The following is a 27,950-nucleotide window of genomic DNA, read 5'->3' as shown; positions in this document are numbered from 1 at the left end:
GATTTCAACTCCCAGAATTCCCCAGCCAGCATGGCCTTTGCAAAGGATTCTAGGAGTAGAAGTCCACACATAAACAATGGTCTAGGAAGTGGAACATGGACTTGGGGGGCATATTTTGTCATTCCTGAAGAAGCTGTTAGTCTGTTTCATCTGACACACACACTACTTTCATATAAGGAAACAGCAAGCAAGCTTCTACGAATTAAGTTGGCAGTGTAAAATTCAGCATTAAGTGGTGCTGACTGTGTTCTAGTTGTCACAACCACGCAGAAACCAGTCATTTTCAAAAAAAAAAGTTCTTCTTCTTTCCTACATGTTTTCTGTTATTGACCCATTCACTGCACCATCATAGCATACAAATCAAAATACAATGGGTATCCTGGCTCAAGTGTCCAAGGTTGTTAGTTCCATATAAACACTCAAACTTGCATAACTACAATACAAAAAAAAGTATAAATTTGAAATGATTTTTAGGAAGTGTTTTGAAACAGTTCCCACAGGTGGAAGATAATGTAAAGATGGATGTGCACGAAGGAATCATGACCTTTGGGGATCTGATGTTTTCTTTTCCAAAGGAAACAACGAATCGTATGTCTACATTTAGTGTTTTAAGAGTTGTAAAAAGTGAGTCAGTGACTTAAGGATAAACTGTCAACTTTTAACTTTTGTCTGGTTAAAAAAAAGAGGCTCTCGATAGCCACAGTAAGTGTCAAACCACTTAAGGCAGACTTTGAAAGGGTGGCCCTATTCATTTCATGACGAAGCCCACTCAACTTCGTTATAATGAAACTCTCTGATCTGGAAGGCTCCAGATGCCCAGATAGAAACAGACTTCGCAAAGAAACTGGCCGTTCCGTGGGGCCTATCTGTTGAGCTTTCCACTGGCTGATGTGCGACTTTCCACCAAGCTTTCTTGACTTCAGTGCTCATAGCCATAAGTAATGGGCAAAGGAGAAATGGGACTAGCTTACAGAAGCCAGATTATCTGGCTGTGAGGACGACCTAACACTTCCTCCTTCTTTTAACGAAACAGTTCCGTGTTGTTGTTGCTGTCCTACTTCTTAAAAAAGGAAACAAATTGCCAAGTATTGTCCTAGTCTCTAAATGCATTCGTTTCTCCTGAAGCGGTCTCCCATCAGAAGCCACAGGATCTGACACGATGGAGCTCGCCTGCATGTAGAATAACTCCGTGCCAGGCTCGCTGGGTTCAGTCCTCCCCACAAAGTCCTGCAGTTTGGCTTCTCATGTCGGCAACCCGTGTTCGTGTTTGGGCCCCCGTCGTCTCAGCTGTTCCCCCAGGAAAGAGAAGATCGCCAAAAATGGAAAAGCCGGCGGTAGAGGCACCACGCTTGTCTGCGGCGCGCAGAGTCGCTACTCCTTGGTATCCTGTCCGTTTCCTTCTGGGACCCCGTCCTCACTGGCCTCCTTCTCCTCTTTGTTGCGCTTGTTCTTTTTGTGCTTGTGTCGCCGGTGGCTTTCCCCTTCTTCGCTTTCATGCTGCTTGCTGATGGGGGTCAGGAAAGACAAACAGTTTAAGCTCCTTATGACACAAGTACAGCAGGGTCGTTGGCGTTGAGCTTTTCAAGCTCTAAATCAGAAGATACGCTTCTCGAGAGATTTCTCCCGGTACTAGAATTCAGCAGCTCAGTGTGATGGACAAGATAAAAATATTACGGTCTATGAAAGCAGCGCGCCACTAAATAGACACATTAAATAGATGCCGTTACTTAATAACATTTTGCATCACCTGCTGAATCATCCTCGCCCATCTTTCCTGCCTGCTTCCAGTATTCAGACAAGCTTAAAGAAAATACTTGGGTAAGACCAATCCTGATCATCCCGAAGGAGGTAATAGCAACCAGCAGATTTTCACTGTGAGGGTGTACCAATTCGTTACCTGTTGTAGCACAGACATCCTTGCAACCACTGCTGCTGTCAGCCTGACAAGGTAGACCAGACTAAGAAACCAAAACCATGTAGGTCAAGACTACCCTTACCGTAAAGTGAGAGTAACAGAATCTTGCAAGTCTGAGTGTGCTTCTCCCTTTCTCTTAATGTGAACTCGAAAGGGGCTTGTCTGAGAGGCTTTCTCACATTACTTTCTTGGCCTGGACTCAAGCCCCTCTAATCTAACTCCTGTCTTGGTAGTGGCTGTTCCTCCTGTCCTTCAAGGTCATTTTCTCTGCCCTCTTCAGCTACACCTGCATGGCAGTGCTGGCCAGGGTGTTCCATCTGGTGGGGACTCCAGCCTTAGGAAGAACTCTTTACTCCAAGACTAACTGAAAGATAGCCACAATATGGGAACTTTCTTTGAATGACCAGAAGCTTTAACTGCAGGTAGTCCTCACTTAACAACCATTAGTTTACGGTCACGAGATCACAATTTGGGTGTTTGGCAACCGGTTTGCATTTATGACTGTCGCAGCGTCCCGAGGTCACACGATCGCCGTTTTCGACCTTCTCAGCCAGCTTCTGGCAAGCAAAATCAATGGGGAACCGTGTGATTCACTTAACAACCACATGGTCTGCTTAACGCCTGCAGTGAATTGCTTAACAGCTGCCGCAAAAAAGGTCATAAAATTGGGTTGGATTTGCTTAATGATTGCTTCGCTTAGCAACCAAAATTCTGGCCAACTGTGGTCATTAAGCGAGGACTACCTGTAGTGCAGGTCTGTTTTCCTTAACTCAAGCTCAGTTTAGAACACAGTTCACCACTGCCGCCATCACTGAACTGAAGCATTTTTGGCCTGATCTTGGCTTCAGGAGGTAGCCGAGGAAGGGGCAGTGACTTACCGCCGTGATGATTTATGTTTGCTGCCCTCTTCTTTGTCCCTGTGCCGCCTCTCCCGGTGACGATCTTCGCGCTCACGACTGCGATCTCTACTCCTGCGATAGTCACGCTCAAAATCGTAATTGCGTTCCCGGCTATAGTAACGGTACCTCTCATCATCACTAAGAGAAGAATGAAGTAGAGAAGAAGAATGGGAATGCTACTCCGTGTTCAAACTGATTTTACAGGGGACAACCCTTGGGGTCAGCAACGCCGTCTTCTGGAGGGGCACAGAAATTTGTGACGTGCCCATACAGTGCCAGGGTTGGCTGGGGGGGACAGGAATCTCAGGGTCCAAATTGCAGTGAGAAGTTCTACTTTCGTTATTTTGTGGATCTGACATTACACCGTGCCAAAATGACTTCTGCTTCACTGCCAAGAAAGGCTGAGTTCTGTATATACAATTATACTAACTTTATCTCTTAGCAGCGGTGACCTCTAACTTCACAGCTCCTCCTACACAGAGGTCACATTTTGTCTTACAACATGAAAGGGCTAATTTTGTATTTGAAATACAGGCCAAGATCTTGTGCATGCTGCCTTGACTGTTGACGAGAAAGGAAGATGGGGTATAAAGTGAACAATGAATACAGTGAATACATGATTGGTGTTTATGGACCTTTGACTCCAGCACGTTTCATACTTGAATTATGTAGCTGTACAATGACTAGTATTGTGACAGAAGCCACACTCACTTGTTGTATTCACTTGTGGTAGGTGTCCGGTCACGGTCTCTTTCCCTCTCCCTCCTTGAGCCAGAGTATTCCCAGTGGCTGCTGTCGGAAGCACTGGAGGCCTTATCCACTGTGGTCACCCAGGGAGTGTGAGACGTAGAAATGGGTGGGTAGGTGATGAAACCTGAATCTGTGGAGAAGCAGGAGAGCTTTTCATCAGCCGGCTGAGACACTCATATGGTAGTGGATACATGCTATGTCCTCACCAAGGTGATGGAGCTAGCGACACGAACTCCACGGAAGATTCTATTGATCATAACCTGATTTACACAATTTTAGTTCTTCTGTTATAGATGATGCCTGGTAAGCGTCATGAACTTTTCTTAGCTAGAAGAGAAACAATACGCAAGACTTCTGGGGGAGGTATGGCGAATTGAAGACGGCTCTGTGAAAGCGGAGCCAACGACTGCGGCAAAGACCAAGGAATCAGTTTGTCCATCAAACTGAAAGTAGGTAGTGAGGTAGAGGGTGATGAGGTCCATGATTCTGGGTATTTTGACACATGAGACAATCAGCATCTTCAAAGGAATAAAACACTGGCAGGGCAAGCTACTATATATAAACAGGGAGCAAACTCCACACTCACTAGCACTGATGATGTTACCTAGTCGGGTAACGAAACATCCGCAAGCAAACAACCAGGCTCAGAGAGCACCAAGGACTCCACAGTTCAGCCCTGAGCTACAGATTTTCTCTTCTATTGGAATGTTTTCCTACTGTATTTACAAAAGAGGCTTGTTAAAGCCTTGAAAAACTCTGTATGATGGGACAAAGAAGAAATTAAAGTAATCAAATCCTATGACAATATTCGAATGAACTAAAGAGACTTTTAGAAGTAAAATCAAGGAATATAATGTTGGTTTATTTGATCAAGATTAAAACATGGTATGTTGTTACTTCTAGCAACCCTTTATGGACTTTATAGACTTTCTGCTGACACCAGGGCTGAAAAGATGATGCTTTATAGATCGTCTATAAGTAAGGGATGGGATATGGGATGAGGAGATAATTGTTTGTAACTTCAGAGGGAGTGAAGAGTATTGAAAACATTTGAACATTATTGGAAAGAGCACTGAAGAGTATTCAGTACTCGAGTATTGAAAACAATACACAAGTTGGTACTGAATTGCTTCCCCATTCAGGAACTTAAAGAAACCTCAAGCCCTTCTTTCAAGGTTATATCCCATCTCTTCCAAGCTTCCAGTAGTTCCCAACAAATAAAAACCAATCTTAACAATAGCTATACCACCATTCTATCAGGGATGCTGCTCTATTCATATAGGGAGGGGGTAATCCTGCTTATTTTCGAAATCACTCCTCAAGTTACGGGCACAGGAAGTTGAGTATGATAAATGGTGAGCGAAGATTTAGAACCCAACGTCCTAAGGGAAACACAGTGCCTGCAGCTTGACTTGGGTCCCAAAGCTAAATTAGCAATAACCATATGATTACTGTCAAATATGTTGAATGTACCCTCCTTCCATTCGTATCAGGTGATTTATCAGCAGCAACAGCCTGCACAGCTGTAGTGTCAAGCAGTCTCCAAGGAGAACCCTGGCTGGGAAACATCGATTCCCAATTCTGTTTTCTCAAGAAAGAAAGAAAGAAAAAGGAAAGAAAGAGCCTATCAAAGGTGAAAGATGACCAAATGGGATTTAATAGGGGTTACTCCTTTATTTAAAGCCCCTGACCCATCTGATCAGGCTGGGAGATAGCCATCTATATTGCCGAAATGATCACCGTATCCACACAGCTAGAATTCAGATATAGTCTTGCTCAACCCATCTGTTTAAACACAGCCTCTAGGGATTTGAGTCAAAGGCTAATAAAAATAAACTACTTTATGATGTGAAGATTAGTGTTGCTGGTGCATGGGTGCTACCTAGTTCCAAAGTCAGAACCCCGTCACGTAGCTTGCTTATAGGCATTGATCATTATGTCAGGCTCCTGCAGCTGAGCTCCTGGTACGATCAACTCTTGTTAGTCTTGGGACATGTTGTTGTTGTGGGGCTTTGTGGGTTAGATTTATTCTGATTTTATGGAATGTTGTGGTGAGCGGCCTAGGATTATCATGGGCATGATAGGTGGTCATAAAAGCCTTCTAAATAAACAAACAACCCCCTTCCAATCAACTTGCACTCTTAAGCATAGAACTGCTCTGAGGCTAATCTAACTGCTATCTGTTTCAGCAAGGTTAACAGAAGGGCAACATCTACCATCATTGAAGAAGAGCAGAGGCATCAAGAAGGAAGAACCTTTTTGCCCAGATGCAATAGTTCACTAGAAGCACAAAGGACACTGAGCCACCATTAACAGGCCAACCACTGAAACAAGCTGAAGAAGCTTGCTTATCTCCTCTTGCTTGTCTGTTATCCCTCATTAAGCTGTATCAAACCACAGAGCTGGAAGGAGATAGCCAGACCCTCCCTGTTCAGGCAGAAATGCAAATTAAAGCACCCCTGACAGATGGCCGTCCAGGCAGTACCTGAAAACATTCAGCACAGGGGAACCTATCGCCTCTTTAGAATTTATTGATCAGAAGTTTGTCGTAACACCTAACCAAAATCTGCCTTCCTGTACCTTTAGGCCATTACTCTGTCCTGAGCTCTAGCCTAATGGAGAAGAGTGTAATATATCCTCTAATTTTCCTGATAAACATGCCCTCAATCCCTTCTCACGAGACCTAACTTTTCAGTCCCCTGATCATTCTTTTGAGTCCTTCTCTGCACCCATTCTAGTTTGACTGAATCCTTCTTAAACTATTGTATCAAGATCCAGGCACGGCAATTGAGTGGGGTCGGATACATCTAAAGGAAGATTGAAAGTTGTTGTCAGGGGTAAGGCCTCCGTTAATCCGATTTCTTCAGAAGTAGGCAAAACAAAAGGGGAGCAGAGGAATGCATCTTCTCCTTTATCCCACAGCCCTTGTCCCTAGTTCTAAATGAAGGGGATGTTTACAATCCCAAGCATTAACGTTTTTGGCACCCTTAAAGCTGAAAAGCAACTAAAATAAGCAGCTCTATCCTGGACTGTCCCAGCTGTCATGAATGAATCAGCTGCGTGTCTTCCTTAAGCCAAAGAGCGAGGAAAATCACACCACTGTAAAAGCTTCACCATCTTCATGTGGAAAGAAGTCCTCTTAATGTGCTGAACCTTCTACCGTTGCAGTGGTGGGCAAAGCAGCATTCACTTCCACCTGACCCTTAAAGAGATGGCTTGTCAAGTCCAACTGTCACTTGAGTGTAAAGAATGTCTCAGGGTCTCCGAGTGCCACAGATCCTATTTAATGATAGCTCCAGCTATGGCAAATGTTAAGCAACTTTCTTTCCTGGACCCCTCTCATTCTATCCAGGACAAGAGCTGAGCGATACTACAGGGAGCCCACTGGACACTAACACTTCTCATTGTCCAGGCGGTCACTATACCATTACATCACTGATTCCCACTAGGTCCCTCAGGACGAAGGCCAAGGAGATCTCAGTATGACTGCAGGATACCTCCTTTGGGAATTACAGACTTAACAGCGGTGACATGGTTATCTATCTGTGTAAATCAGTTAGTGTAATTAATGTGTCATACAGGATACTACTTGACAAGGCATGGAGTCCTCATGGCAACTTTTCCCATATGCCTGTTTGCCCGTTTGTTACCGCCATGGGTTCTGACTTTAGAGATATTTAAGCCAAGATGGAGGTTCCACTCTGTTGGCACATCTTGCTAGTAACAGATCCAATACTGAAAAGCTCTATTCAGTAGAACTCCGTTAAATTCAAGCTGAAAAAAATGTTTGTGAGTAACTGGAATAGCTACTTTTATTTAAGAATGAATTTAGATTTTTAGAATTCTAGAATAGACAAGGAAACGGGAACTGGTAAATTGAGCGAGTAACATTACTTTGCTGAGGTTGCCGAGCTGAGCTTGAGCAGCAGACATCTGTAGGAATCCTTACTAATAAAATCCAGGGCTGAAAATTATGAGCCCACGTTTCCCAGGCTACATGCTAGCTAGGGGACTATGATAGCTTCAGTCCCGCACATCTGGATGGCACTAGACCTGAGATGATCTATATCCTTCTCTGATTAAAATGGGCGCTTTCTTCTCCAGAGACTCCCCAGCCCTTCTATAAGGCTGTTTCCTCTTTAAGAGGCTGTCATCCTGTCTGTAAACCTGGAGATGGCAACCTCTCCAGTTTGCATTGCATAGCCTTGTGTAATAACGGGGGGGCCTTACTGGAAAAAAAGTAGTTTTTGCATGCGGTTGCAACAGTCTCCCCCAAGCTCTTGTGAGATTTCAAATGGATTTAAATAGGAGATTTCATGGACACCTCCAAGGAGTGCTGCACTGCTGACTCCAGATACAACATCAAGGATTAAAATAAGAGGCTGCTTTAGATGACATCAATAATGTCACTGAGGTGACATTAAGGATCTGCACCCTGCTTTGCAAAAAGACCCTAGCTGAAAGCAGATGTGGGTGCTAGGGGGCCACAGAAAAAAGAGATCAGAAAATCAATCATACAGAAGTGCACAGATCTGTTAATAACTTGCAACTGTTTTGCATGGATGTTTCTCTCTCTCTGTTCCATAAGAGGAAAAGAAACATGGTTTTAGCCTGAATGAAGGGGTGTATTTCCACACATTCCTGATACAGGCCAGTGAGAACAGCTCTCTAACAATAACAGTCAGGGACAGTGAAAAGTAAATGGTGATCCATTGGAACACAATTTGGGGGGAGGTCTTTTGCAGGTGATGAGAATAAGATGTATATGGAAAGGTGAAAATACTTGCAAATGAATTCAGTGACACATTGAGGGAAGAGATCGTGGCTAAGGGTAGAGCACAGATATAAATATCATTACAAAACTCCAATTTAAGAATGGCACTTGAGTGATGCCCTGAGTGAAGAAACCTGAGTGAAATGCCAGAATTCTCCAGCATTCCAGGATTCTGTACTAAATAGTGTGCAGAGAGCAGGGTTTTGTGGCAGATCACTTCCAAGACCAGCCAATGTTCTGACAATCACAGAAGAGTCCAGAGCTGTCCCTCAAGAGCTGAACTGGCAAATCCATGTGACCCACCGTGGGCTGTGCAACACATTAATCCACTCCACCCATCTGCTGCAAGGCCTCTGAAGGGCTCACCTGTGGAACTGTAGCCAAAGGGAGGTGGCTGCCGGTTGCTGTAGCTGGCAGGCTGGCTTTGGGGAGAGAGGGAGAGAAAATACACAAGAAGATTTAGCAACATCTCATCCCCCCTCATTAATTTAGCCTGAAAAAAATAATCCCAAAGGAAAATGATAGCCCCACTTCCTCACTGGATTATCTCCATAAACAACACGCTCCTCATAGCCAACCATTTCTCAGATGACCTCTAGAAGCACTCAACAACTGAAATATTGAAGAACAGTTAGAAGCCCTGCCAGATCAAACCAGAGGAGAAATCTCATTAGCAGCATCCTGGTATTCACCAAACCAAACCAGTTGCTTGTGTGAAGTTCATTAGCATAACACAGTGGCAGTTGCCTTCGCTCCTGTGACTGCTTCCCAGTCACTGGAAGGGCCAAACACCTTCCAGACAAAAATGCCATCTCATTTATGAGAGTCTACTGAAAAGTAGGCATTTTCTCACAAATTCATGTCATTTCCTTATAAAGCCATCTAAGCCAGTGATCGCTACGTTTTGCAGTAACAGTTGCCACAGATTCAGAATGTCATGGCTCTTAATCTCAGAGTCCTCTTACATTCTCTGAGTAGCAATGTTGGAGGCCAGGAATCAGTCCAATGATCCTGCAGGATATGCAACTAGACCAGAGTTTCTCAACCTTGAAGATGTGTGGACTTCAACTCTTTTGGGGGAGATGGGCGATGGCTAAATTTGAGTAACAAATAAATAAACTCCCAGAATTCCCCAGCCAGCATGGCTGGCTGGGGAATTCTGGGAGTTGAAGTCCACACATCTTCAAGGGGCCAAGGTTGAGAAACTCTGGACTGATCTGATGAACTGGAGAACATTGAGATTCTACCTTGTGACTGTTCAGCTGCAGTCAGAGGAGGAAAATACAGGAAGACGGCCTATCAGATACTTGTTGTTTATCTGTTCAGTCGCTTCTGACTCTTCGTGACTTCATGGACCAGCCCATGCCAGAGCTTCCTGTCAGTCGTCGCCACCCCCAGCTCCCCCAGGGACGAGTCCGTCACCTCTAGAATATCATCCATCCATCTTGCCCTTGGTCGGCCCCTCTTCCTTTTGCCTTCCACTCTCCCCGGCATCAGCATCTTCTCCAGTGTGTCCTGTCTTCTCATTATGTGGCCAAACTTTTTCAGTTTTGCCTTTAATATCATTCCCTCAAGTGAGCAGTCTGGCTTTTTTTCCTGGAGGATGGACTGGTTTGATCTTCCTGCAGTCCAAGACAGTCTCAGAATTTTCCTCCAACACCACAGTTCCAAAGCATCGATTTTCCTTCTCTCAGCCTTCCTTATGGTCCAGCTCTCGCAGCCATATGTTACTACTGGGAATACCATTGCTTTAACTATGTGGACCTTTGTTGTCAGCGTGACTATCAGATACTACAGACTTCTAATTTTGCTTTCTGGTCAGGCTTGCTCATCCGTTATAACCCTACAAGGTACAGAATTGCTCTCCCCCTTCTGCATCATTTTGCCCTCAACTGCAGAGGGAGGGAGGTCTACAGACCGAGACTTTAAACTTTAAATTCCTTTAAATGGAATGGAGTTCAGTAGACCTCACGCCCTGAGTCTGCAATGCAACAGCTTATGAAAGAAAGGCAGGAGACCATAGAAATGCAGTAGACATACAAGCTGGCAAAGATGACTAATATTAATCTTGGGATCAAGGAAGTATATGCTTTTTTCTATGCCCAAATAAGGTCTTCCAAATCAAAAATATTCTATCACCCCGAAGACAACAGGGCTTGTCTCCTGCAGCCAAAGGAGGGATAATATTAGAGGGAATTCACAAGCTGAGTGAATGCCATGAACCAGCAACAATAGTTCCCATCTAATTCCCACTTACCCATCAAGTGTTGGAATCAGGAGAGCCGGTGGTGGAGCGAGAGGAGGAGGAAACAGCCCTGTTAATAAAAAATAATAATTTTAAAAGATATGATGGCCGCAGCAAAACTGCCATTATATGGTAATCCCTTTATCTTTGGGGACTGTTGGGAAAAAAATCCCCATCTTCTCCCTTGAATCTTATTCCAGTAATTGAATCACTCACACGCCCATGTCCAGATACCATGAGGCTGCACATCCCTCCAGTTCCATCAACTGATAATACTAGATGGGATAAGCATGAGATAAGCTGGACACGTGGATAGCATTAAAGGCGTTGGGTGGATCTGGCTGCCAGGGGTTGCTGCCTTTATGGGATGCCACAAGCAGCATCTGATCGATCCACATAAAATAAATCAGAATGATCTAATCATGGTAAGCCAGGAACATTTGAGGCAAGCCACCAACTTCATTTGGGTTGCTTCAAAGTCTAGTCCGGACAGCCAAAGATCTATAAGGCCTCTGTCCAAGGAGGCTGACAAATATGGCTCAGAGTCCTTTAGGTCAAGCCCTTCACCTGGCTGAGAGCAGGCAGCTACTATCTACACAATCAGAACCTGGAGGTTCGTACACTGCTGCAACTTGCTCTTTCTTTAAATACTGTTTCAAATTGAGAGGAGATTGCTTCCCAACCCTTTTCTAAGAAGAATCCTTTTTTCTAAGAATCCTTTTCTTTACTTCCAATGAAATTAACGTTGGTGATGACACCATTGCACGTATACGTATTTGTGCGCGCGCACACACAAGAACTGCAAATGTCACATTTACAGCCCAGATTAAAGTTAACTAAGATCACAAAAGTATGGATGCGTGCATCTCAATCAAAACCGGAACTTCTTGGAAAAGTAACTCTGATGTTATATGGCTGAGGCACCTTACTGTGTAAAGAGAAGTAAGTTCCTGTATGCCCACTTAGGTGGCAGCACCAAGCTGATCTGAGACAATCTCAGAAAGGCTAAGAAAGATCTGAACTGGTTAGTCCTTGGATGGGAGATCACCAGGGAATACTAGGGATGTGGGCTAGCCAGGGAAATACAAGCAACAAGAAATGGAAGGAGACAACATCAAGCCACTTCTGTGTTGATGCCACACATGTCCAGGAAGACACCAGGAGCTGAGCTTGACCTAAGGGAGAATTCCTCTTTTAAGCCCAATGTGAGCAATCTATTGACAAAGCTGCCTGTTGCGTGATACCCTGTCATGGGCCATCCTCTTTCCAATTTTCTCTGTGGCAACAGAGGGATGAGCTCTCCTAAGAGCAAATAATTCTAGTTCTTACGCAGTTTAAAAGCAGGAACATCTCCCATTTCAACTCCAATGCAACTTCCCTGCAAATGTCTGCCACAGCAAACTTCTGGTTAAACTCATAGTACCAATCAAAGCGAATATTTGTAGCTCAGGTTTGAACTCTGGAGTCCTTGGTGCCCTCTGAGCCTTGTTGTTTTCTTGCAGATGTTTCATGAAGATGTTGCCTAGTTGGGCAATGAAACATCTGCAAGAAAACAACCAAGCTCAGAGAGCACCAAGGACTTCACAAACTCATAGTATTTAAAGAGCGAGCTGGTTTTGTGTTATAGTTCTGTTTTTTGCAAGAGTGTTTCTGCACCAGCAGGGCACCTACCTGGAGGATGCAGGGGTGGTGGGACAGAAGCAACTGCTGGTGGCGGAGGAGGATGGAGAAAGTGGGGTGGAGGTCCGCTCAATGCTGGAGGTGGGCCTGTCGGGGGCACAAATGGCTGCTGCTGAGGAGGCTGAGCAGGCTGAGTTTTGCTCCCATGGTCTCCAAGTACCTTTTAAAAAGGAGCATAGAAGAAGAAGAAGGTTAGGTTTTAAGAAAATAATTGTAGTCAAAGCAACTCCCAAAGGAGGCAATGATACTATGCACACAGCTGCATAATGTTACAATACCATGGGAATGAAGAAGAATGGAAGAATGAGGTCCTGGATGTGGAATGCAGTTTAACTTCAAAAGTAAACCCAGCCATGTCAAACCCAACCCTGAAGGACACTTGGAATGTCTAATGCCAGTGGTGACTGAAGAAGACTTCCAAGGTTTCAGATCTCCTGCATAGGTCCTTATCCATTCATTCATTTCCCTGATTTATTTCAATCACAGAGCTCAGATTTCCTTGTTGCAGAATGAATATTTTTGAAGCAGGGAATACAAGCAGCCCTTGGATGAAGACTGCCTCTTTCTACCAGAACATCTCAAGAAGAACCAGTAACATTTCAGGGCTGAAATAAGAATTTTTTTTCCCGTGTCAATACAGAAGCACCTACCAAGGTGTTTCTGTATTGAAAGGATTTGCCAGTGACATCACCATTGCCCGGGGACACCCGAGGGGGCCTTCCATGTCCCTGTTATTTTCCCACCGAAGTGGTACCTATTCATCTATTTGCATTTGCATGCTTTTGAACTGCTAGGTTAGCAGGAGCTGGGACAAGTTGACGGGAGCTCACTCTGTCACCTGGCTCGCGCTCTCAGGTCTCGAGCTGCTGACCTTAATGGTCCTCTGACTCAGCATCTTAACCACTGAGCCACCGCGGCCCCCTGAAATAAGAATGATTAGACCGTTCACAGCACTAAAGAGCTCAAATCAGGTGTCATTAAAAATATCCAAGTCGGATGTCATGAGCACTGATGGTGAGCAGGAGGGGGCCCCTATCCAGGGGGAAAAACGCATGCGTAGTTTAGAGGCTTTGAACTATCATTCAAAGAAACTCAGAGCAGACCCGCCTTGAGTTTTGGGGTTTATATGTCTGGGTTTCCCACGCTCCTTCAGTTTGGTAGGATTTTCTGTCTACTAGAGCAGATAATAAACACTAGAGACTAATTCCTTGTCTCAGCGTGGTTTTTTCCTTAAGTCAAGACAAGTAGATTTTGTTTACAACATATGGAGACAGATCTTCAGATGCCATTCAACATAGTTTTAAAGAGGAGGAACATTTTAAAGTGGAATAAAATGGACTTCAGAAAACTTCCGGGACTTCAGAAAACAGCCGAAGACCTGGTTTTGCCATCATGCCTGGAATAGGGAGGGGAAGAGCCATTCTTGGGGCTGGCTGATTCCCTAGTGCTGCGGGGACCAGTTTTATGCCCTTATGGTTTGAATTAGATCCGCTGTGGCTTGGATTTTATTGCATTTTATGCTGACTGATTATTGGTAGTATTTATGATTTTATAGAAATTTTAAATTGTTTTTATTGTGAACTGCCCAGGGTCCCCCGTGTGGGGGAGATGGGCGGTGATAAAAATGTGATAAATAAATAAATAAATAAAAATCCAACATTGCATAAAAAGACCAGGAAATGCCCAATCCTGACTGAAAGTCAAGAGTGTGCAAGGCCTCAGGTCCACTTTTCATTTCTTACCTGAATAGGATTTTCATCAGACGCGTGCTTGTCACGCCGCCTTCCCTCTACCCTCCGGATGGTGCCAGCCTGTCCACCAATCACATCGATTGTCCCACCCAGCTTCCTGTTTCAAAAAGACGACAAGCACTTCCTCACTTTCAGTACCAGCAGCTGATCTTGGCCACACTGTGCTTCCTGTGGTACAGCGCAGAGCTGGGAGTAACATATGCCGTAACACGCTGAACGCCAGTGTTCTAACAACCAGGCCATCACACACTGTACACCAGCAGCCCATCGGTAATTTGACAATGCCCTAAATTCCAGTGCACCAACAAATTCCAAATTCCTTTTGCAGAATGTTGTGGGCATTTGCTGGATAAAGCTGCACAAAGCAGAATTTACAGTCAGAGAGCTATCGAGAACATTCAAAAACTGACCTGCAACTTGCTCCTTGGTGCATTATTACACACTATGCTAGAGACAGGAGGGTCACAAAGTTCACCTGGCGGTGAACTGCTTGGGGTAGAGCTCACAAGTTCATAGTGTGCAGAAGATTTAGTGCAGAGGCGTGCAACATGCTATCTTGGATTTGCACCCAATAACAACCCCTCCCCCCCACAAGCTTTCTTGGTGTCCACCAGCCTCCTTTTCCTTCCTGACTTAATATATAAAAATAATTCTCGTATCATATTTACTTACTTCAGTGCCTCCGGGCCTCCTAAAGGTCTGAGCTGAGAGTTTCCTACGGGACTAGTTCCTCTTCTGACTCGTGTTTGGGGACTAGCCACGCCTACTGGGGCAGCCATCTGTCTCCTCTGGCAGCCATTTCCCCCCTACCCATTACACACGTTCAAACTTCCAAATGGTCACCAGCCCCAAAGCCCCTGACCCTTCCTTCAGAGTCTCAGCTTTCTGCAAGGCTCCAGGGAATGAACAATATTGGGGGGGAAGATGACCTACCCTTTTGCTTTCAAGCCTTTGCTATTTATATTGTATTTGTTTATTACATTTATTTACATCGTGTCGGCCAAACGGGGTAGGCATTGTGATCAGTGGAAACCAGACGATCAGCTTCCAGTTCAGCAGCAGCCACCGCCCTGTCCACAGCTTGACTAAGCTTGCCCCAGGTGACCATCCAGATCAGCCTTCCCTCAATGGGGTGGGCCTGCCCTTCCCAGACTTCTAGCTTGCGTGGGAGCTTGGGCGCTTAAGGTAGCTTCATTGGAGGAGTCCAGTGTCCTGAGACTATCCATGGGGTAATTTAAGCTGCCGAAAATCTTGGAAACAAGGAAGCCAGGATACAAAGGCGTCAAACCCCTCAAGAAGCAGAAGCACCCACAAAAAACAGGAAAAGTCGATGTCCATTCAGTACCTGTTCGGAGGAGGCCCGGCTTTTATCCTTCCGCCAACAAGAGCGACAAAATCCGTTTTAAAATCCATTTTGATGACGTTGTTCTCGGGTTCCTTCTCTGCATTGCCTGTTCTTCCTTGCTGAACCTTTTCATTTTTTTAAAAAAAAGACAGCATTGCAGTGCTTCAATAACTTTCTAAATTCAAGGCATTTTTCCCCACCCTCCAACTGAAATAATCAATTCTTTGCTGACAGAACTAAAGAGGTCTACTCTGAATGCGCAGAGCGACCATTCTCAGCCCCCCACTTTCCAGGCGACAGGGTTCTTTTCTCCAGCCATCACCCCACCATCATAAGGCATCTCGCAGTGGAGAGGGGTTAAATTCCATCACAGAAGGGCTGCGGATGGATCTAATTCTTAACCTGTAACTCCTAAAGTTTCTGTGTTCACATGCTGGCTATTTTTATCAGACTGAAAAGCCTTCTCCTTCTTCTACACCCACCCGTTTGCCAACTGTTCTTCAGAAGGCAAAGAGAAGGCCTACTGAAGTTTTAAAATGGTACACTCTAGTGCTGAAGAGGCAGTCGTCTGTCCCAGTGTTTCTCAGCCTTGAGATACGTGGACTTCAACTCCCAGAATTCCCCAACTAGCATGCTTTGAGATGTGTGGACTGCAAGTCCCAGAAGTTGGCTGGGGATTCTGGGAGTTGAAATCCACACATCTCAAGGCTGAGAAACACTGGTTTAGACCACAGGCTGGATGCAACTTGTTCCCTTTTGGGAATCCATCTGCCCGAGCAGAATCAAAATGCTGAGATCAGAAAGTGACTTCATCTTCGCTGCACTTGAAATCTTTGCTGCGTTACGTTATTATAGCCTTCTGGTGGCCTCTGGATTTTGGATTATATCCCCCAACCATTCCAAAATCATGCATGTTGATAAATTCAATGTGAAGTAGAACAATTAAAGCAAGCAGATCAAGTTGGTCTGTGCCGCGGGTTTCCAAGCTCTGCATTTTACCGTGATCTTATTTTCAGTACTGACGGGGACTGAAGGCTCCAAGCCAAGTTGAAGCCGGCGCTGTTTTTCACAATAGGCTTTCCACGTTTCCTCGTTGAATCCGTAGTTGAAATAATCGGAAAGGTCAGCACCTGGGAAGGAATGAAAAAGGATAATGGGGAGGACCTTCCAGGGAAAGTCAACTCTTCTGCCAGAAAGAAATGGGGGATCCTGAAGTGAAAAAGTGGATTGTACCAACTTCGTTTTGCAGCAGAGAATCTTCTTTCGCAATTCTTCCACCAGAAATCAAACAAATGTTATCTGCAGGAAGAAAAGTAGAACAGCAAGAAAATGCTGACATACTAGACTCCTAGTTAAGGTGAATTATAAAAGATGATCCTGGGAACAATCAAGAAGAGTTGTATCGTTCACATTTCCACCTCATTCTCCCATCTGGGTAGGCTCTCTCTGTCTTTTGACGATTCACAGGGCATTTAAAAGATGTTTAAAAATGATCTCTGCTGTCATACTTCACTAAAACTGGGGCCAGCTGTTACCACAGTTAAGTGTAACTGCAGGAGTGGAAATTTTGTGTACCCCAGAGTTTGCTGAAGGATAACTTCCACCATCTGTTACCACCAGACATAGCTGCATGACTCATGGTCTAGAGGCCATGTGCAAGCCCAGCATGCTTTTTGTGGCCCCCAAACTAGAGGACCTCAAGAGTGGGTGGGACCATCATGTTGGCACCACGTTTTGTTTAGAGTGTTGATTGTGAGACGAAAAAAGTCCTTTAGGTGCACAAGTGTTTCACCTCTTAAAAATTCTCAAGCTCCTCCAAAAATTGGTCCAAATTTCTCCATACTTGCAGTTTTAAGGGGAAAAAAAACAGTGCCTAAAGCAGTTGAACAGTATCTGGAATGCTCTCTACCTTAGTAAAGGTAAAGGTTTCCCTTGACGTAAAGTCCAGTCGAATCCGACTCTAGGGGGCGCTGCTCATCTCCGTTTCTAAGCCTTGGAGCCGGCGTTGTCCATAGGACACTTCCGGGTCATGTGGCCAGCATGACTCACGGAACGCCGTTACCTTCCCGCCGAAGCGGTACCAATTAATCTACTCACATTTGCATGTTTTCGAACTGCTTGGTGTGCAGGAGCTGGGATTAACAACGGGAGCTCACCCCGCCGCGCGGTTTCGAACCACCGACCTTCCGATCGGCAGCTCAGCGGTTTAACCCGCAGCGCCACCGCGTCCCTCGCTCTCTACCTTAAAGAACTGAAATCTGGGAACATTTGTGATGAAGAAATATATTTAGACTGTGAAGACACAGGCACATGCTAGTGGCAATAATCCCAAAGAAAGTTGGTGAATGTCCGAATGGCATCCATTTTCAATGTAACTAGGATTCAAAGCAGGTTCACAAATCATGGTTACAAATTGTTCTTGGTTAACCCAAACTAAAATAGTAACGGAAGAGAAAGAGTTTTCTATTCTTCGGTCAACTAACCAGAGTTGTATTGATATCAGATTCTAAGACATATTGCTGCATGTTGACAGCAATTTGAGATACTACAAGTACTAAAGATGATGATGCCAAGATCCACTTGCCTTCATTAACTATCATTGATCAAGAATCTTTGTATATTGCTTCTCAATACAAAGATCCTGAAGCTGTTAACAACTGGAATAACAATATTACCAAATCAATAAAATAGATTAAAATAATCCATTTGATCTTCAATGGGGAACACCAGGGAGGGGAGAGTATCCAAGGTCCCTTCAGCCTTTAACCTATCACAAGAACTTTGGACCAAATAATTCTGTTCCTGTGGTTAAGCTGCTTCTCTTTAGTCCATCATATTACAAGAATGAAAATAATCTCTATTCAGAAAGATAGAATTAATCTATTATTGCTAGAATTACATTTAAATTTGAATAATAATTCAATTATTAATTAATTGAATAATAATTCAATTCAATTGGAATAATAAATAAATTTATGGAGGAAAGGGATAAAGTGAAAAAAAAAGACTTAAACCATAGAACTACTGATGGGTTGAGAGTTGCTCATAGATTTAATGACCTGTTTGTTGACTAAATGCATTTAAATATTTCCATATTCTCATACCTTTGTCTTCTCGTTGTGAAAGATAAAATAAAACACACAAAAGCCATTTCTAAATATTTATCTCATCATCTGTGACAGATGCCAGATGCCAGGACAGAGCTGGCATAGAGGGTGATGTGACTTAAAGAGAATGCAGAAGCAAGGTATTTTTCAGGGCAGAGCCTAGGCTAAGACCTCAGAAACAGCTTAGGCTAAGACTGACCACACAGAGGATGGCCCTGTACTCAGAGCTCTGCTTTGTTACTCATCTAGCATGCATTAAAAACAAAGGATATATGGAAACAGTGCTATCCACATTATTTATGACATCTACAGCAATTTATGTTGGGTCAGTTTATCCAATGATGGAAACAATGCATGGGTTTATTTTATTTGCCAAATGACATCATTAGACACGTGAAGTAAAGAGACACAAGTTACACACTTCTGGGTTTTTTAAATAAGGCTTGAGAACAACAGACCATCTTCCACACAGTAAGTCTATGAAACTGAGGCTCTGCTGCATTAGAGGTGGCTGAAAGCATTCCTAAGGGGTTTCTCCTTCATCTCTTTCTTGACCCTGAAGCCCCCCTGGCTACCCAACACTTCCTAATCTGAAATCGGCTCCAGGGAGGAGCCTCCCTTGGGACTGAACGGGGTGGAGGAAGCTAGGGAGGCTGCAGACTCCAGAAAGAGGACTGTGCAACAAAGACAGGCCATTCACACGGTTGGGGTGCTTTGTACTAGATAAGTGCAAGAACCCCACACTCCATAGTTTTCTCTGAAATTCCCTTCTTCCCCTTTGAAAAAAAAAATCCCACAAACAAGTTCTGCTTCTGTAATGGGCTGTGAGAATAACCTTAAGAGGAGGGAGAGCCGCAGGTCAGATAAGAGAAATCCGAGTCCGAAGCCAAAATGTAATTGGAGGAAGCGTCTCAGACAACTCTCCCTAGTCCTCTATAGGATAAAGGCAGGGAGGGGGGAGGCGCATTCAGAGTTGCAAGATTCTGTTATTGTAACCCTATAATAAAACTAGTTTTAGTATTCATGGCTTTGGTGTTCAAGTCTGGTCTACCTCAAAGGGCTGACATCAATCTTGCAACTCAGAATGTGCCTCTCCCCTCCCTGCCTTTATCCTAAAGAGAACAGGGGAGGGTCCAGTCTGAGATGCTTTCTCCAATTCCATTCCTGCTTTGGACTCAGATTTCTCTTATCTGACCTGCCGTTGCTCCTCCCTCAAGGTTATTCTCACAGCCCATCACAATTTCTGAATGAGAAGCAATAGAAAGAAAACCAGGAGAAATTTCCTGCACAACATTGCCTGAAAATAAGTATGCAACAGCCACTGAAATCTCAGAAGCTGAGCTGGGATGACTAAAATGCCCGGTCCGTGATGGATCTGAGCCACCCAGCCCCAAGTAAACAGATCAGATGGTCCTATCAAAAAGAAAAAGATCTCCCAGTTTCCAAAATGACTGTGCTGCTATTAAATTTTATCACACCACATTGTGGAGTGCGGGCCCATCAACTTCAGACTGCATCCACCCACTGCATCCCCTCTCACCTAGGACCAGCGATGCCGTGCAAAGCCAAACCAAATGAAAGGAAAAAAAGAAAGAAAAGAAAGCTATTGATCATATTTACCACAAGAAACTTTGAGGCCCCACCTGGTTTCCTCCATGGTTTGTCTTCGAATGATTCTAAATCCACCTCGATTACCGGCAAGCCGTTAATATTCCCCGAAGCCTCCAAATCAATACCTTTCGGCTGCGATTTGGCTTTGAGGAGAGGAAGACAGATGGTTAGCGCTTGAGGCTGGGTTGGGGAGCAGTTTGCAGGGTGAGGAAATTGTTCAGCTCAAAGAAAGATAAATCTCTTCCCAGATAAATTTGGCTTCAGCTCCTGAATTCTGCCCAGTGCAAGTAAAACTGCTCTGTGTGTGTTTCTCAACACAATTCATTGTTTTGTTCCTTGGAAAAAACAGTGGCAGGTAGAGGGAGAGAAGGAAGGGAGGGAGGGAGGGAGGGATAGCGACAGCATGCTCATTAAATAAGCATAATTAATTAACAGCATATCTTACAAGGCCTGAACTGACCTGAGATAGCCCTATGAGCCATTTTGACAGCACTGAAAGTTAATTCAGAATGAAACATTCGTTTGCCCAAAGGAAAAGGGGTAACAGAAAACAATGCTCCCTTCATACCTGATGCAGGGGCCCCATAGCCTCGACCCATTTTTAGATTCAGGTTCATCGGAGTCGCCCTAGAAAAAGCATGAAAATATAACTGCAGTTTCTGGGCAATCTCACGCAGGATTTGGTTCCAGTCATCTTTATTAGGGTCTTCGACCAGTACAAATCGAACAATACAAGCAATTTGAAAAATTGACTCCCATTTGCTCACTGGGTAGTTCCAACAGACAGGCTGACCCAGGAGAAGGGGCCGGATAGAGTCTTCTTTGCAGAGACAACATTGCTGGGCTGGTAAAAGCAACCTCTTCAACTGGGCATTTTCCTTATGGTTGGGCTTCAACCCACCCCCCACGTCCTAGTTGGCTTGTTGGGAATTGAGATCCTACCCATCTGGACGGTGCCAGGTTGAGGCATTCAGGTTTAACTGAAAGCTGTTTCAGTGACTTTGGACCCAGCAGGAGGAGGATTAAACCACAGGAGATCTCAAAAAGCTGGCATGATTATGGCATGAAGCAAAGAATAGGATTTGGGAAAGGATGTAACACATACATGTAAGATGGGGCGCCCGTCTTGATGTTGCCGATTGTGACTCGAATGTCATCATCGTCACTGTCGCTCTCCTCCTCCTCGTCTTCCCCGCTAGGGATGGTCTACAGCAAAGACAGCAACATGTCAAGCATGAGATACTAAATTAGCCTCTAGTACTAGGAACAGGTTGCACCTTCTTCTCACCTTCATCAAGGTTGTGAATCATGAAGGGTTCTACTCCAGGGGCAGCAATCTTTTTCAGCCTTTTATTTTAGGGCTGCCTCTTGATGCAGCAATGGGGGGGCGGAGGGGTTGGTTGGTTACAGGAATGGCAACGGCTGACAGAAGGATTTATATGGTGCTTGAGAGCAGCGTCTCCCCTCGAAAGAGGGCCCTCCAGACCACCTTGGAAGGTAGCTATGGAAATGAGTCCCCAGTTATTCCAGTTTGCCGAGTGGAAGCCACACACCTCTTCAATTGAAGAAAAAAACGAAGATGTCTAAGTTGAACCAATCAAATGCTAGTTCGTGGGGATACAGGAACTAAACCCACTTGGCTGACGAGGGGCACTGGCCCACCTTCCACCACAAAGACAGCATCTGGATAGTTTGGTTGCCTGCCATTCATATCCTTGTCCCTTTCAAATGGGGCCTAATTGGTTGATGTGAGAGATTGTGGGGAGGCTGGAAAAGAAATCCAAGGGAGGTCAGATATAAAAAATCAAGCTATAGAAGGCAAGTCCACTGGCAGCTTATTTCATAACAGCAACACCCATGTGGCAAGGAACGTGGGAAGAAGAATTTCAAAATATCCAAAGTGACCTGCCTTAATGAATTCACTACAAAGGCGGCTAGGAAACTCTTCTTGTAGGGCCCAAGATTTTCTTTTTATGCTAAACTAACATTCAAGATACGTTACTGAAATCCATGTAGTTCTTGCTTCTTTGATCTTGCCAGCTGTGCAGGGCTTGACAGTTGGCTTATGCACCAACACGCAACTGTCGCTGGCTTCTGTGTGTCAGGTGGCACCCTGGATCAGCACTGCCATCTGTCTGTGCCAATGGGTAGAAGAGCTATCTAGCAGCTGTAAATTGTGGCTGATGGCTTACCAAGATGCACGAAGCCAGCCACAGAAATACACAGCTCTGCGCAGAGCCTTCTAGTTTGAAAACCAGGTCTGCTATGGGCTGATTCCTGTGGACACACCTTTTTCCAGCAAGCAGCTGTGGCTTCTGTGTAGACGCAAACTCATGGGCATCACCACAGTGCACTGTTAGATATGGACACAGCTGTGGCAAGTCCCCTGTATTACAACTGCATTTAGGGAAACCACTTCTAGCTCCCACCACAAGCCATTTAGCGCTCAGGTCCGAAACCATTATCAAATTTTAAAGAGAGAGGGCGAGAGAGCTTTCAGGTGTCCCAACCTGTCCTATCAATTTTTTATGTAAGACAACAAGTGGATGGGATTGTTATTCCATTCCACAGTTCCTCTGGTTCTCTATCAATGAAGTTCAGGACTTCAAAACAATTCCTGATATTCTCCTTGAAAATGGTGGGTATGCGCTCAAGACCATATAATGGAGACTGGTTAGCTTTCTTCTTCTTTAGCTTGACACGTGAGCAGTTCTGGCCATTTCCTTGCTATTATAACTGAGCTCTTCCACCTCCTTGTACCAATAATATACTCAATTTGATTACTGTGTTTTTCATCTAGTGATGCCCATGTATATAGGCATTGTTTTGGTTGTTTGAAGACTGTGTTAGTAATGAAATCACTGGGTTTGGAGAAGCTGATAAGTCATTCTCCTATTTATCTCTGTTTCCTAGGCCATACAGTTCAACTATATTTTCCTCCTTACATTTCTGACTTGGCATTCCAGTCTCCAACCACAAGCAACACATCTTATTTGCAAGGTCTGTCAATTTCAGATTGAACTTCACCATAAAATTGGTCAACCACCTCTTCTTCTGCATCGGTGGTTGGAACATAAACGTGATTAATCCTCATACTAAGGGCTTGTCCATGAAGTCTGATTGATATTATTCAGTCACTGAGTTCACTGTACCCAAGTATTGTTTTTGCTACATTCTTGATTATGAAATCAAAGATGTTCTTTTTTCTTTGCACCCGGAATAGTAAACAGTATGATGCCTAAGATGTCAATACGTAGTTGATTCATTTCATCTTTCATTGGGTTGAGCTTTCCCGTGTCCTTCCTTCTTACATTCCATGATCACACTGTAATTCTGTCTTTGCTGCTTCATATTCTCTTTTCCTGTATGGCAACATCAGCAAATACATGCCCTGAAGGCTTTAATTTAGCCATGTCATAAACACCATTAGTACTCCAGAAGATCCTCAGCTCTTTCTCAGCAGCATGTTGAGGGCCATGTGACTTGAAGGGTCCGCCATCTGGCACAATATCCTCAATGATTTTATGTTGTCCATCTGTGTGGTTTTCTTTTTTCTATATATTTTTCTTTATTATTTTAAACATTTAAGAAATAAAATAAATGTCCACACAAATGAAAAAAGAAGGAAGGGAGAGAAGACAGTGATGGAAAATAAAGTTTCAGTAAATAAACAGATAATTCACAATTGTCATAAAATGTAAAAATCGTTGTTTCATACATTAATTAATTGAACATGTAAAACTAGACTCATGATATCACGTCGAGAAACAATTGTAAACCGCTACAGATATCCATGTGGTTTCTTCCGTCGCCTTCTCCAACACAGCATGAAATGATGTCTCTGCCGTTTTCACTTGATCATCCACCTCCAGCATCTTCCTCTATTGCTTCTGCTCAATACGGGTGCCTGCTTGTTTTAGCTGGGAAGCTGGGGTGATCTTCAAACCTTGGGCGACTGCACCGATTTTATACTCTGGGCATAAACTCCTGGTATCTCTGCTCATCGCTCCCAGAAACACCCCGCCCCTTTCACAATGAGGCAGCGCAGCACAACTTGAGGAGGTAGATCCTAGCTGTTGCTAGTTTAAGCTGTGCTGATCGTTGACATACAGCCCCCCGCCCCCATGGATTTCTCTTGTGAACGCAGCCAGCCAAGGACAGGAAAAAAAACCAGTTACTGTCCATGCTGGACAGGACTGAAAACTGAAGTCCAACACATGTGGCAGAGACATGACTGGGAAAGGCTGTTCTAGACTTCCTACTTGAGGAGCATCACTTACTTGCTGCAACAGTTCTTGGTCTTCACTGATAACAATCCTGGTCTCCTTAGGAATGTCTTGTAATGGATGAGAGTCGGTGTGCCTGATAAATGTAAACACAAAGTAAGGACAACCCACATTTATTTGGGCTGTATCCCAAAGCTTCCCATGTGCAACTTCTGACAATTTCTCCAGCCAACAGGATACAGATTACGTTGACCAATCAGTAGCGTCATACTTGGCACCCAAGAACTAACCTTCTGCAGGGCCCAGGACTTACAGTCAAGGTATCTATGAAACCTTTAATGAGTATGGCTTGACCAGGAGCAGGCCTGCTTTCCAACTATCTGGCCAACTTTTGCATATATTTCAAGAATTCCTATCCCATCTTCCCTTTAAGAAAAGCCCAGGTCAGCTAACCGCCCAGAGTCCCCTTTTCGGGAGAGATGGGCGGTGATAGAAATTTGAAATATAAATAAATAAATAACAGTCTAAGCATGTACATATAGTAAAAAGAAATGTGACTAAAAGCAGAGTTTAGAACCCCAAATGAGAAGAACAAAATGAAAATAAACAGTAAAACAATGACTATATATGAAAAGCACTTGTTTTAAAATATAAGGTTTTGATGCTAGGAATAATCGAAAATGCCAAAGCTACACATTTAATGCAGACTTCCGTAACTTGATGTGCTCCAGAAATGTTGGAATACATTCCTATAATTTTCAACAAATATGGCAAAAGCTTGCTAGGTTATAGAGATTGAAGTCCAACAGATTCAAAGAGCATCATGGTGTGTTTTTTTAAAGATATTTTTATCCTGCCTTTATTATTTTTATAAATAACTCAACGTGGGGAACTTACCTAATACTCCTTCCTCCTCCTGTTTTCCCCACAACCACCACCCTGTGAGGTGGGTTGGGCTGAGAGAGAGGGACTGGCCCAAGGGCACCCAGCTGGCTTCATGCCTAAGGTGGGACTAGAACTCTCAGCCTCCTGGTTTCTAGCCCATCGCCTTAACCACTAGACCAAACAGGCTGCCACCTGTCCTAAATATGTTTGGCTTTGAGTGAAAAACTTGAAGATTTACCCAGATATTGGTCCATCTTCTGGCTTACCATTGTCATCTGAAAATACAGGGAAAATAAGGAGAAAGACAAATTAAAGGCAAAGATAAATCCTTCAACATTTGTAAAAAGAACTCAGCATGGCCTTAAGACAAACATTCCTATTGACCAAATATGACAGAATATGAAAAGGAGTTGCAGATGTGGACAGAGAAGTAAGTGAGAAGCAGCAATCGCCTTCCCAGACTGCCACTGCCCTCTGCCTCTCCCTGGTTTATGTCTCTTTTCTTCTAACCACTGTGGCACCCAAGCACCAATTCTTCTTGAAGTCTCTTCTGAGCTGACTCAACCCCTGATGACTGTGGACATTTCCATGGACTTTTCTTGGCAGCCACATGGAAGTCCTTTGCTACTGCCTTCTTCCACGCTATCTTGTATTTACGTCCCAGTCACCCCCAGGATTTCCTAATGATCTTCTACTTAGTCTTTCAAGATCAGCCAAGATCACCTTGGTGGGTTTCTCCCCCACTTCTTTACTTCTTTCAAGCTCATATGGGGTCCCATGTGATGATGGTTTCAATCCTCCACAACACATTCAGTGATGAAACACTTGCTTTTGTTGAGCCACCGCATAGCTGCGCATCTCTTCCTGAGTTGTTGTTATATAGTCGTATCCATCCATCCGCTAGCCACCATACTGGTATGAATAATGTAAATCAGCCTCCCATCATTCAGCAGCCCCTGGGTATGTAACTTCAACTCCCAGAATGCATTAACCAATATGGCCCTTTATGAGAATTCTAGGAATTGAGCTCCACACTCCTATCCTGAGAGATGCCCAGGATGGACATGGCTGGTTTAAAGATACTTTGATTTTTAAAATCTACACAAAGATACCTATAACAGGCTGACACAATTTTTGTATGACTTAGCCCACTGTGGCCATGTTCAGGCAGCACATCAAGGCAGACATCTAACTGCACTGTGGAACAGCAACTGTTTTCACTTAATTCTTCCAAAAGAAATGGGTCCAGAGACCCAAAGGATGCTTTTTGGAAGTTCTTCAGCACTATTCATTTATTTGCGAAATAAAAAGGCCACCCCCTTTTTATGACTGTCAACAATTTACAGAAATAAAACATCCATAATACAACAATATAAACTAAAATACTAGAACTATAAAAATTATAATTTAAAATTAAAAGAGGACCCTGATAACAATGAGCACTGTGTTAATGTATTAATTTGTTTTAAAATCCCTCTGACAAAGCTCCATTCTGACCATCTTCCAAAAAACCAGCAGGGGTAACTTATGTGCAGGCAAGAGAAATTCTCCTTGTTCACACAACACACCAAAACAACAAAATCAATTTCATTTGGAGCTATTGTATTGTGCAAATCCAGCTTATGTGGTTAGTTTATGGTTCAGTATGTCATGCAAATGCAGAAAATTGAGTTAATTCCATAAATCATGGCTAAGGTACTCCTGAGTGACTATATTTAGCATCCAGGCTTGATTAGCACAGGGGTGGACAAGTGTCAGTCTTACCAGGTAGACCGGATAGGAAACACAACCAGATGAGCTAATTCTACTTTATTGTAAAGCTACATTGACAGAAAAAGGGACGCGGTGGCGCTGCGGGTTAAACCGCTGAGCTGTCGATCGGAAGGTCGGCGGTTCGAAACCGCGCGGCGGGGTGAGCTCCCGTTGCTCGTCCCAGCTCCTGCTCACCTAGCAGTTCGAAAACATGCAAATGTGAGTAGATTAATTGGTACCGCTTCGGCGGGAAGGTAACGGCGTTCCGTGAGTCATACTGGCCACATGACCCGGAAGTGTCCTATGGACAACGCCGGCTCCAAGGCTTTGAAACGGAGATGAGCACCGCCCCCTAGAGTCGGACACGACTGGACTTTACGTCAAGGGAAACCTTTACCTTTACCTACATTGACAGAATCTTGCAAATCTGAAAGTATCATTCTCCTCCCGTCTCCTTTACAGCCCAAGGAATTAGGGAGGGCCCCTCCTGAGCCTCTTTCTCCACCCATTATCTAGCTGCAGGCTATGCCCTCTCTTACCTGACCATTCCCTAGGCAGCATCTCTTCACCCCATCTCCCAAGGTCTTTCCCACATACCATTACAACAAGCTTCAAATCCAAGCTTGCCAACACCAACATTTTGCAGTCCTTGGACTGCATGGCTGAAATTTGGCAATGCAACTGCCAAATGTCTCTGAGAGTTTACTCCTCATTTTGAGATGGGAAGCAAAAGAAAACGGTGCAGCTTAAAGAGCAAAACCAAGAAATGTCCTCAACAAGCTTTTATTATTTAACTATTTTATTATTTAAATTTGTTATAGCTGCCTAACTCCAATGGACTCTGGGCAGCAAACAAAACAAAAACAGAAAAAACAAAAACAGAAAAATTAGGAACAAACAGCTTTACAGGAAAACGCAGACTCTGCTAGGGCCCTGTAACATCTGTTTTGTGTGACACCCACCTACTGCACTTTTGGCCTCCCTGAACATCAAGTGAGCCTTGGGGTCAG

General features: G+C 44.1%; 1 protein-coding gene across 1 annotated transcript in view; it reads right to left on the bottom strand.

Moving 5' to 3' along the window:
* Positions 1 to 279: 279 nt before the first annotated feature.
* Positions 280 to 27,950, bottom strand: part of LOC134504540 (pre-mRNA 3'-end-processing factor FIP1-like) — a 42,156-nt gene continuing 14,485 nt past the window's right edge. The window contains exons 2-15 of the mRNA XM_063313804.1: positions 25,427 to 25,463; positions 24,358 to 24,439; positions 21,183 to 21,283; positions 20,646 to 20,704; positions 20,110 to 20,220; positions 16,359 to 16,489; positions 15,360 to 15,484; positions 14,006 to 14,111; positions 12,255 to 12,423; positions 10,596 to 10,653; positions 8,705 to 8,760; positions 3,526 to 3,694; positions 2,794 to 2,952; positions 280 to 1,504 (exon numbers count right to left, since the gene is read on the bottom strand). Coding sequence (XP_063169874.1) covers positions 1,372 to 1,504; positions 2,794 to 2,952; positions 3,526 to 3,694; positions 8,705 to 8,760; positions 10,596 to 10,653; positions 12,255 to 12,423; positions 14,006 to 14,111; positions 15,360 to 15,484; positions 16,359 to 16,489; positions 20,110 to 20,220; positions 20,646 to 20,704; positions 21,183 to 21,283; positions 24,358 to 24,439; positions 25,427 to 25,463 — 1,496 coding nt within the window. The 3' untranslated portion in view covers positions 280 to 1,371. The remainder of the gene's footprint in view (positions 1,505 to 2,793; positions 2,953 to 3,525; positions 3,695 to 8,704; positions 8,761 to 10,595; positions 10,654 to 12,254; positions 12,424 to 14,005; positions 14,112 to 15,359; positions 15,485 to 16,358; positions 16,490 to 20,109; positions 20,221 to 20,645; positions 20,705 to 21,182; positions 21,284 to 24,357; positions 24,440 to 25,426; positions 25,464 to 27,950) is intronic.

The sequence above is a fragment of the Candoia aspera genome, chromosome 12, assembly GCF_035149785.1.
Source record: "Candoia aspera isolate rCanAsp1 chromosome 12, rCanAsp1.hap2, whole genome shotgun sequence".
Lineage (NCBI taxonomy): Eukaryota > Metazoa > Chordata > Lepidosauria > Squamata > Boidae > Candoia > Candoia aspera.
This window is presented reverse-complemented; position numbering and strand designations above follow the sequence as displayed.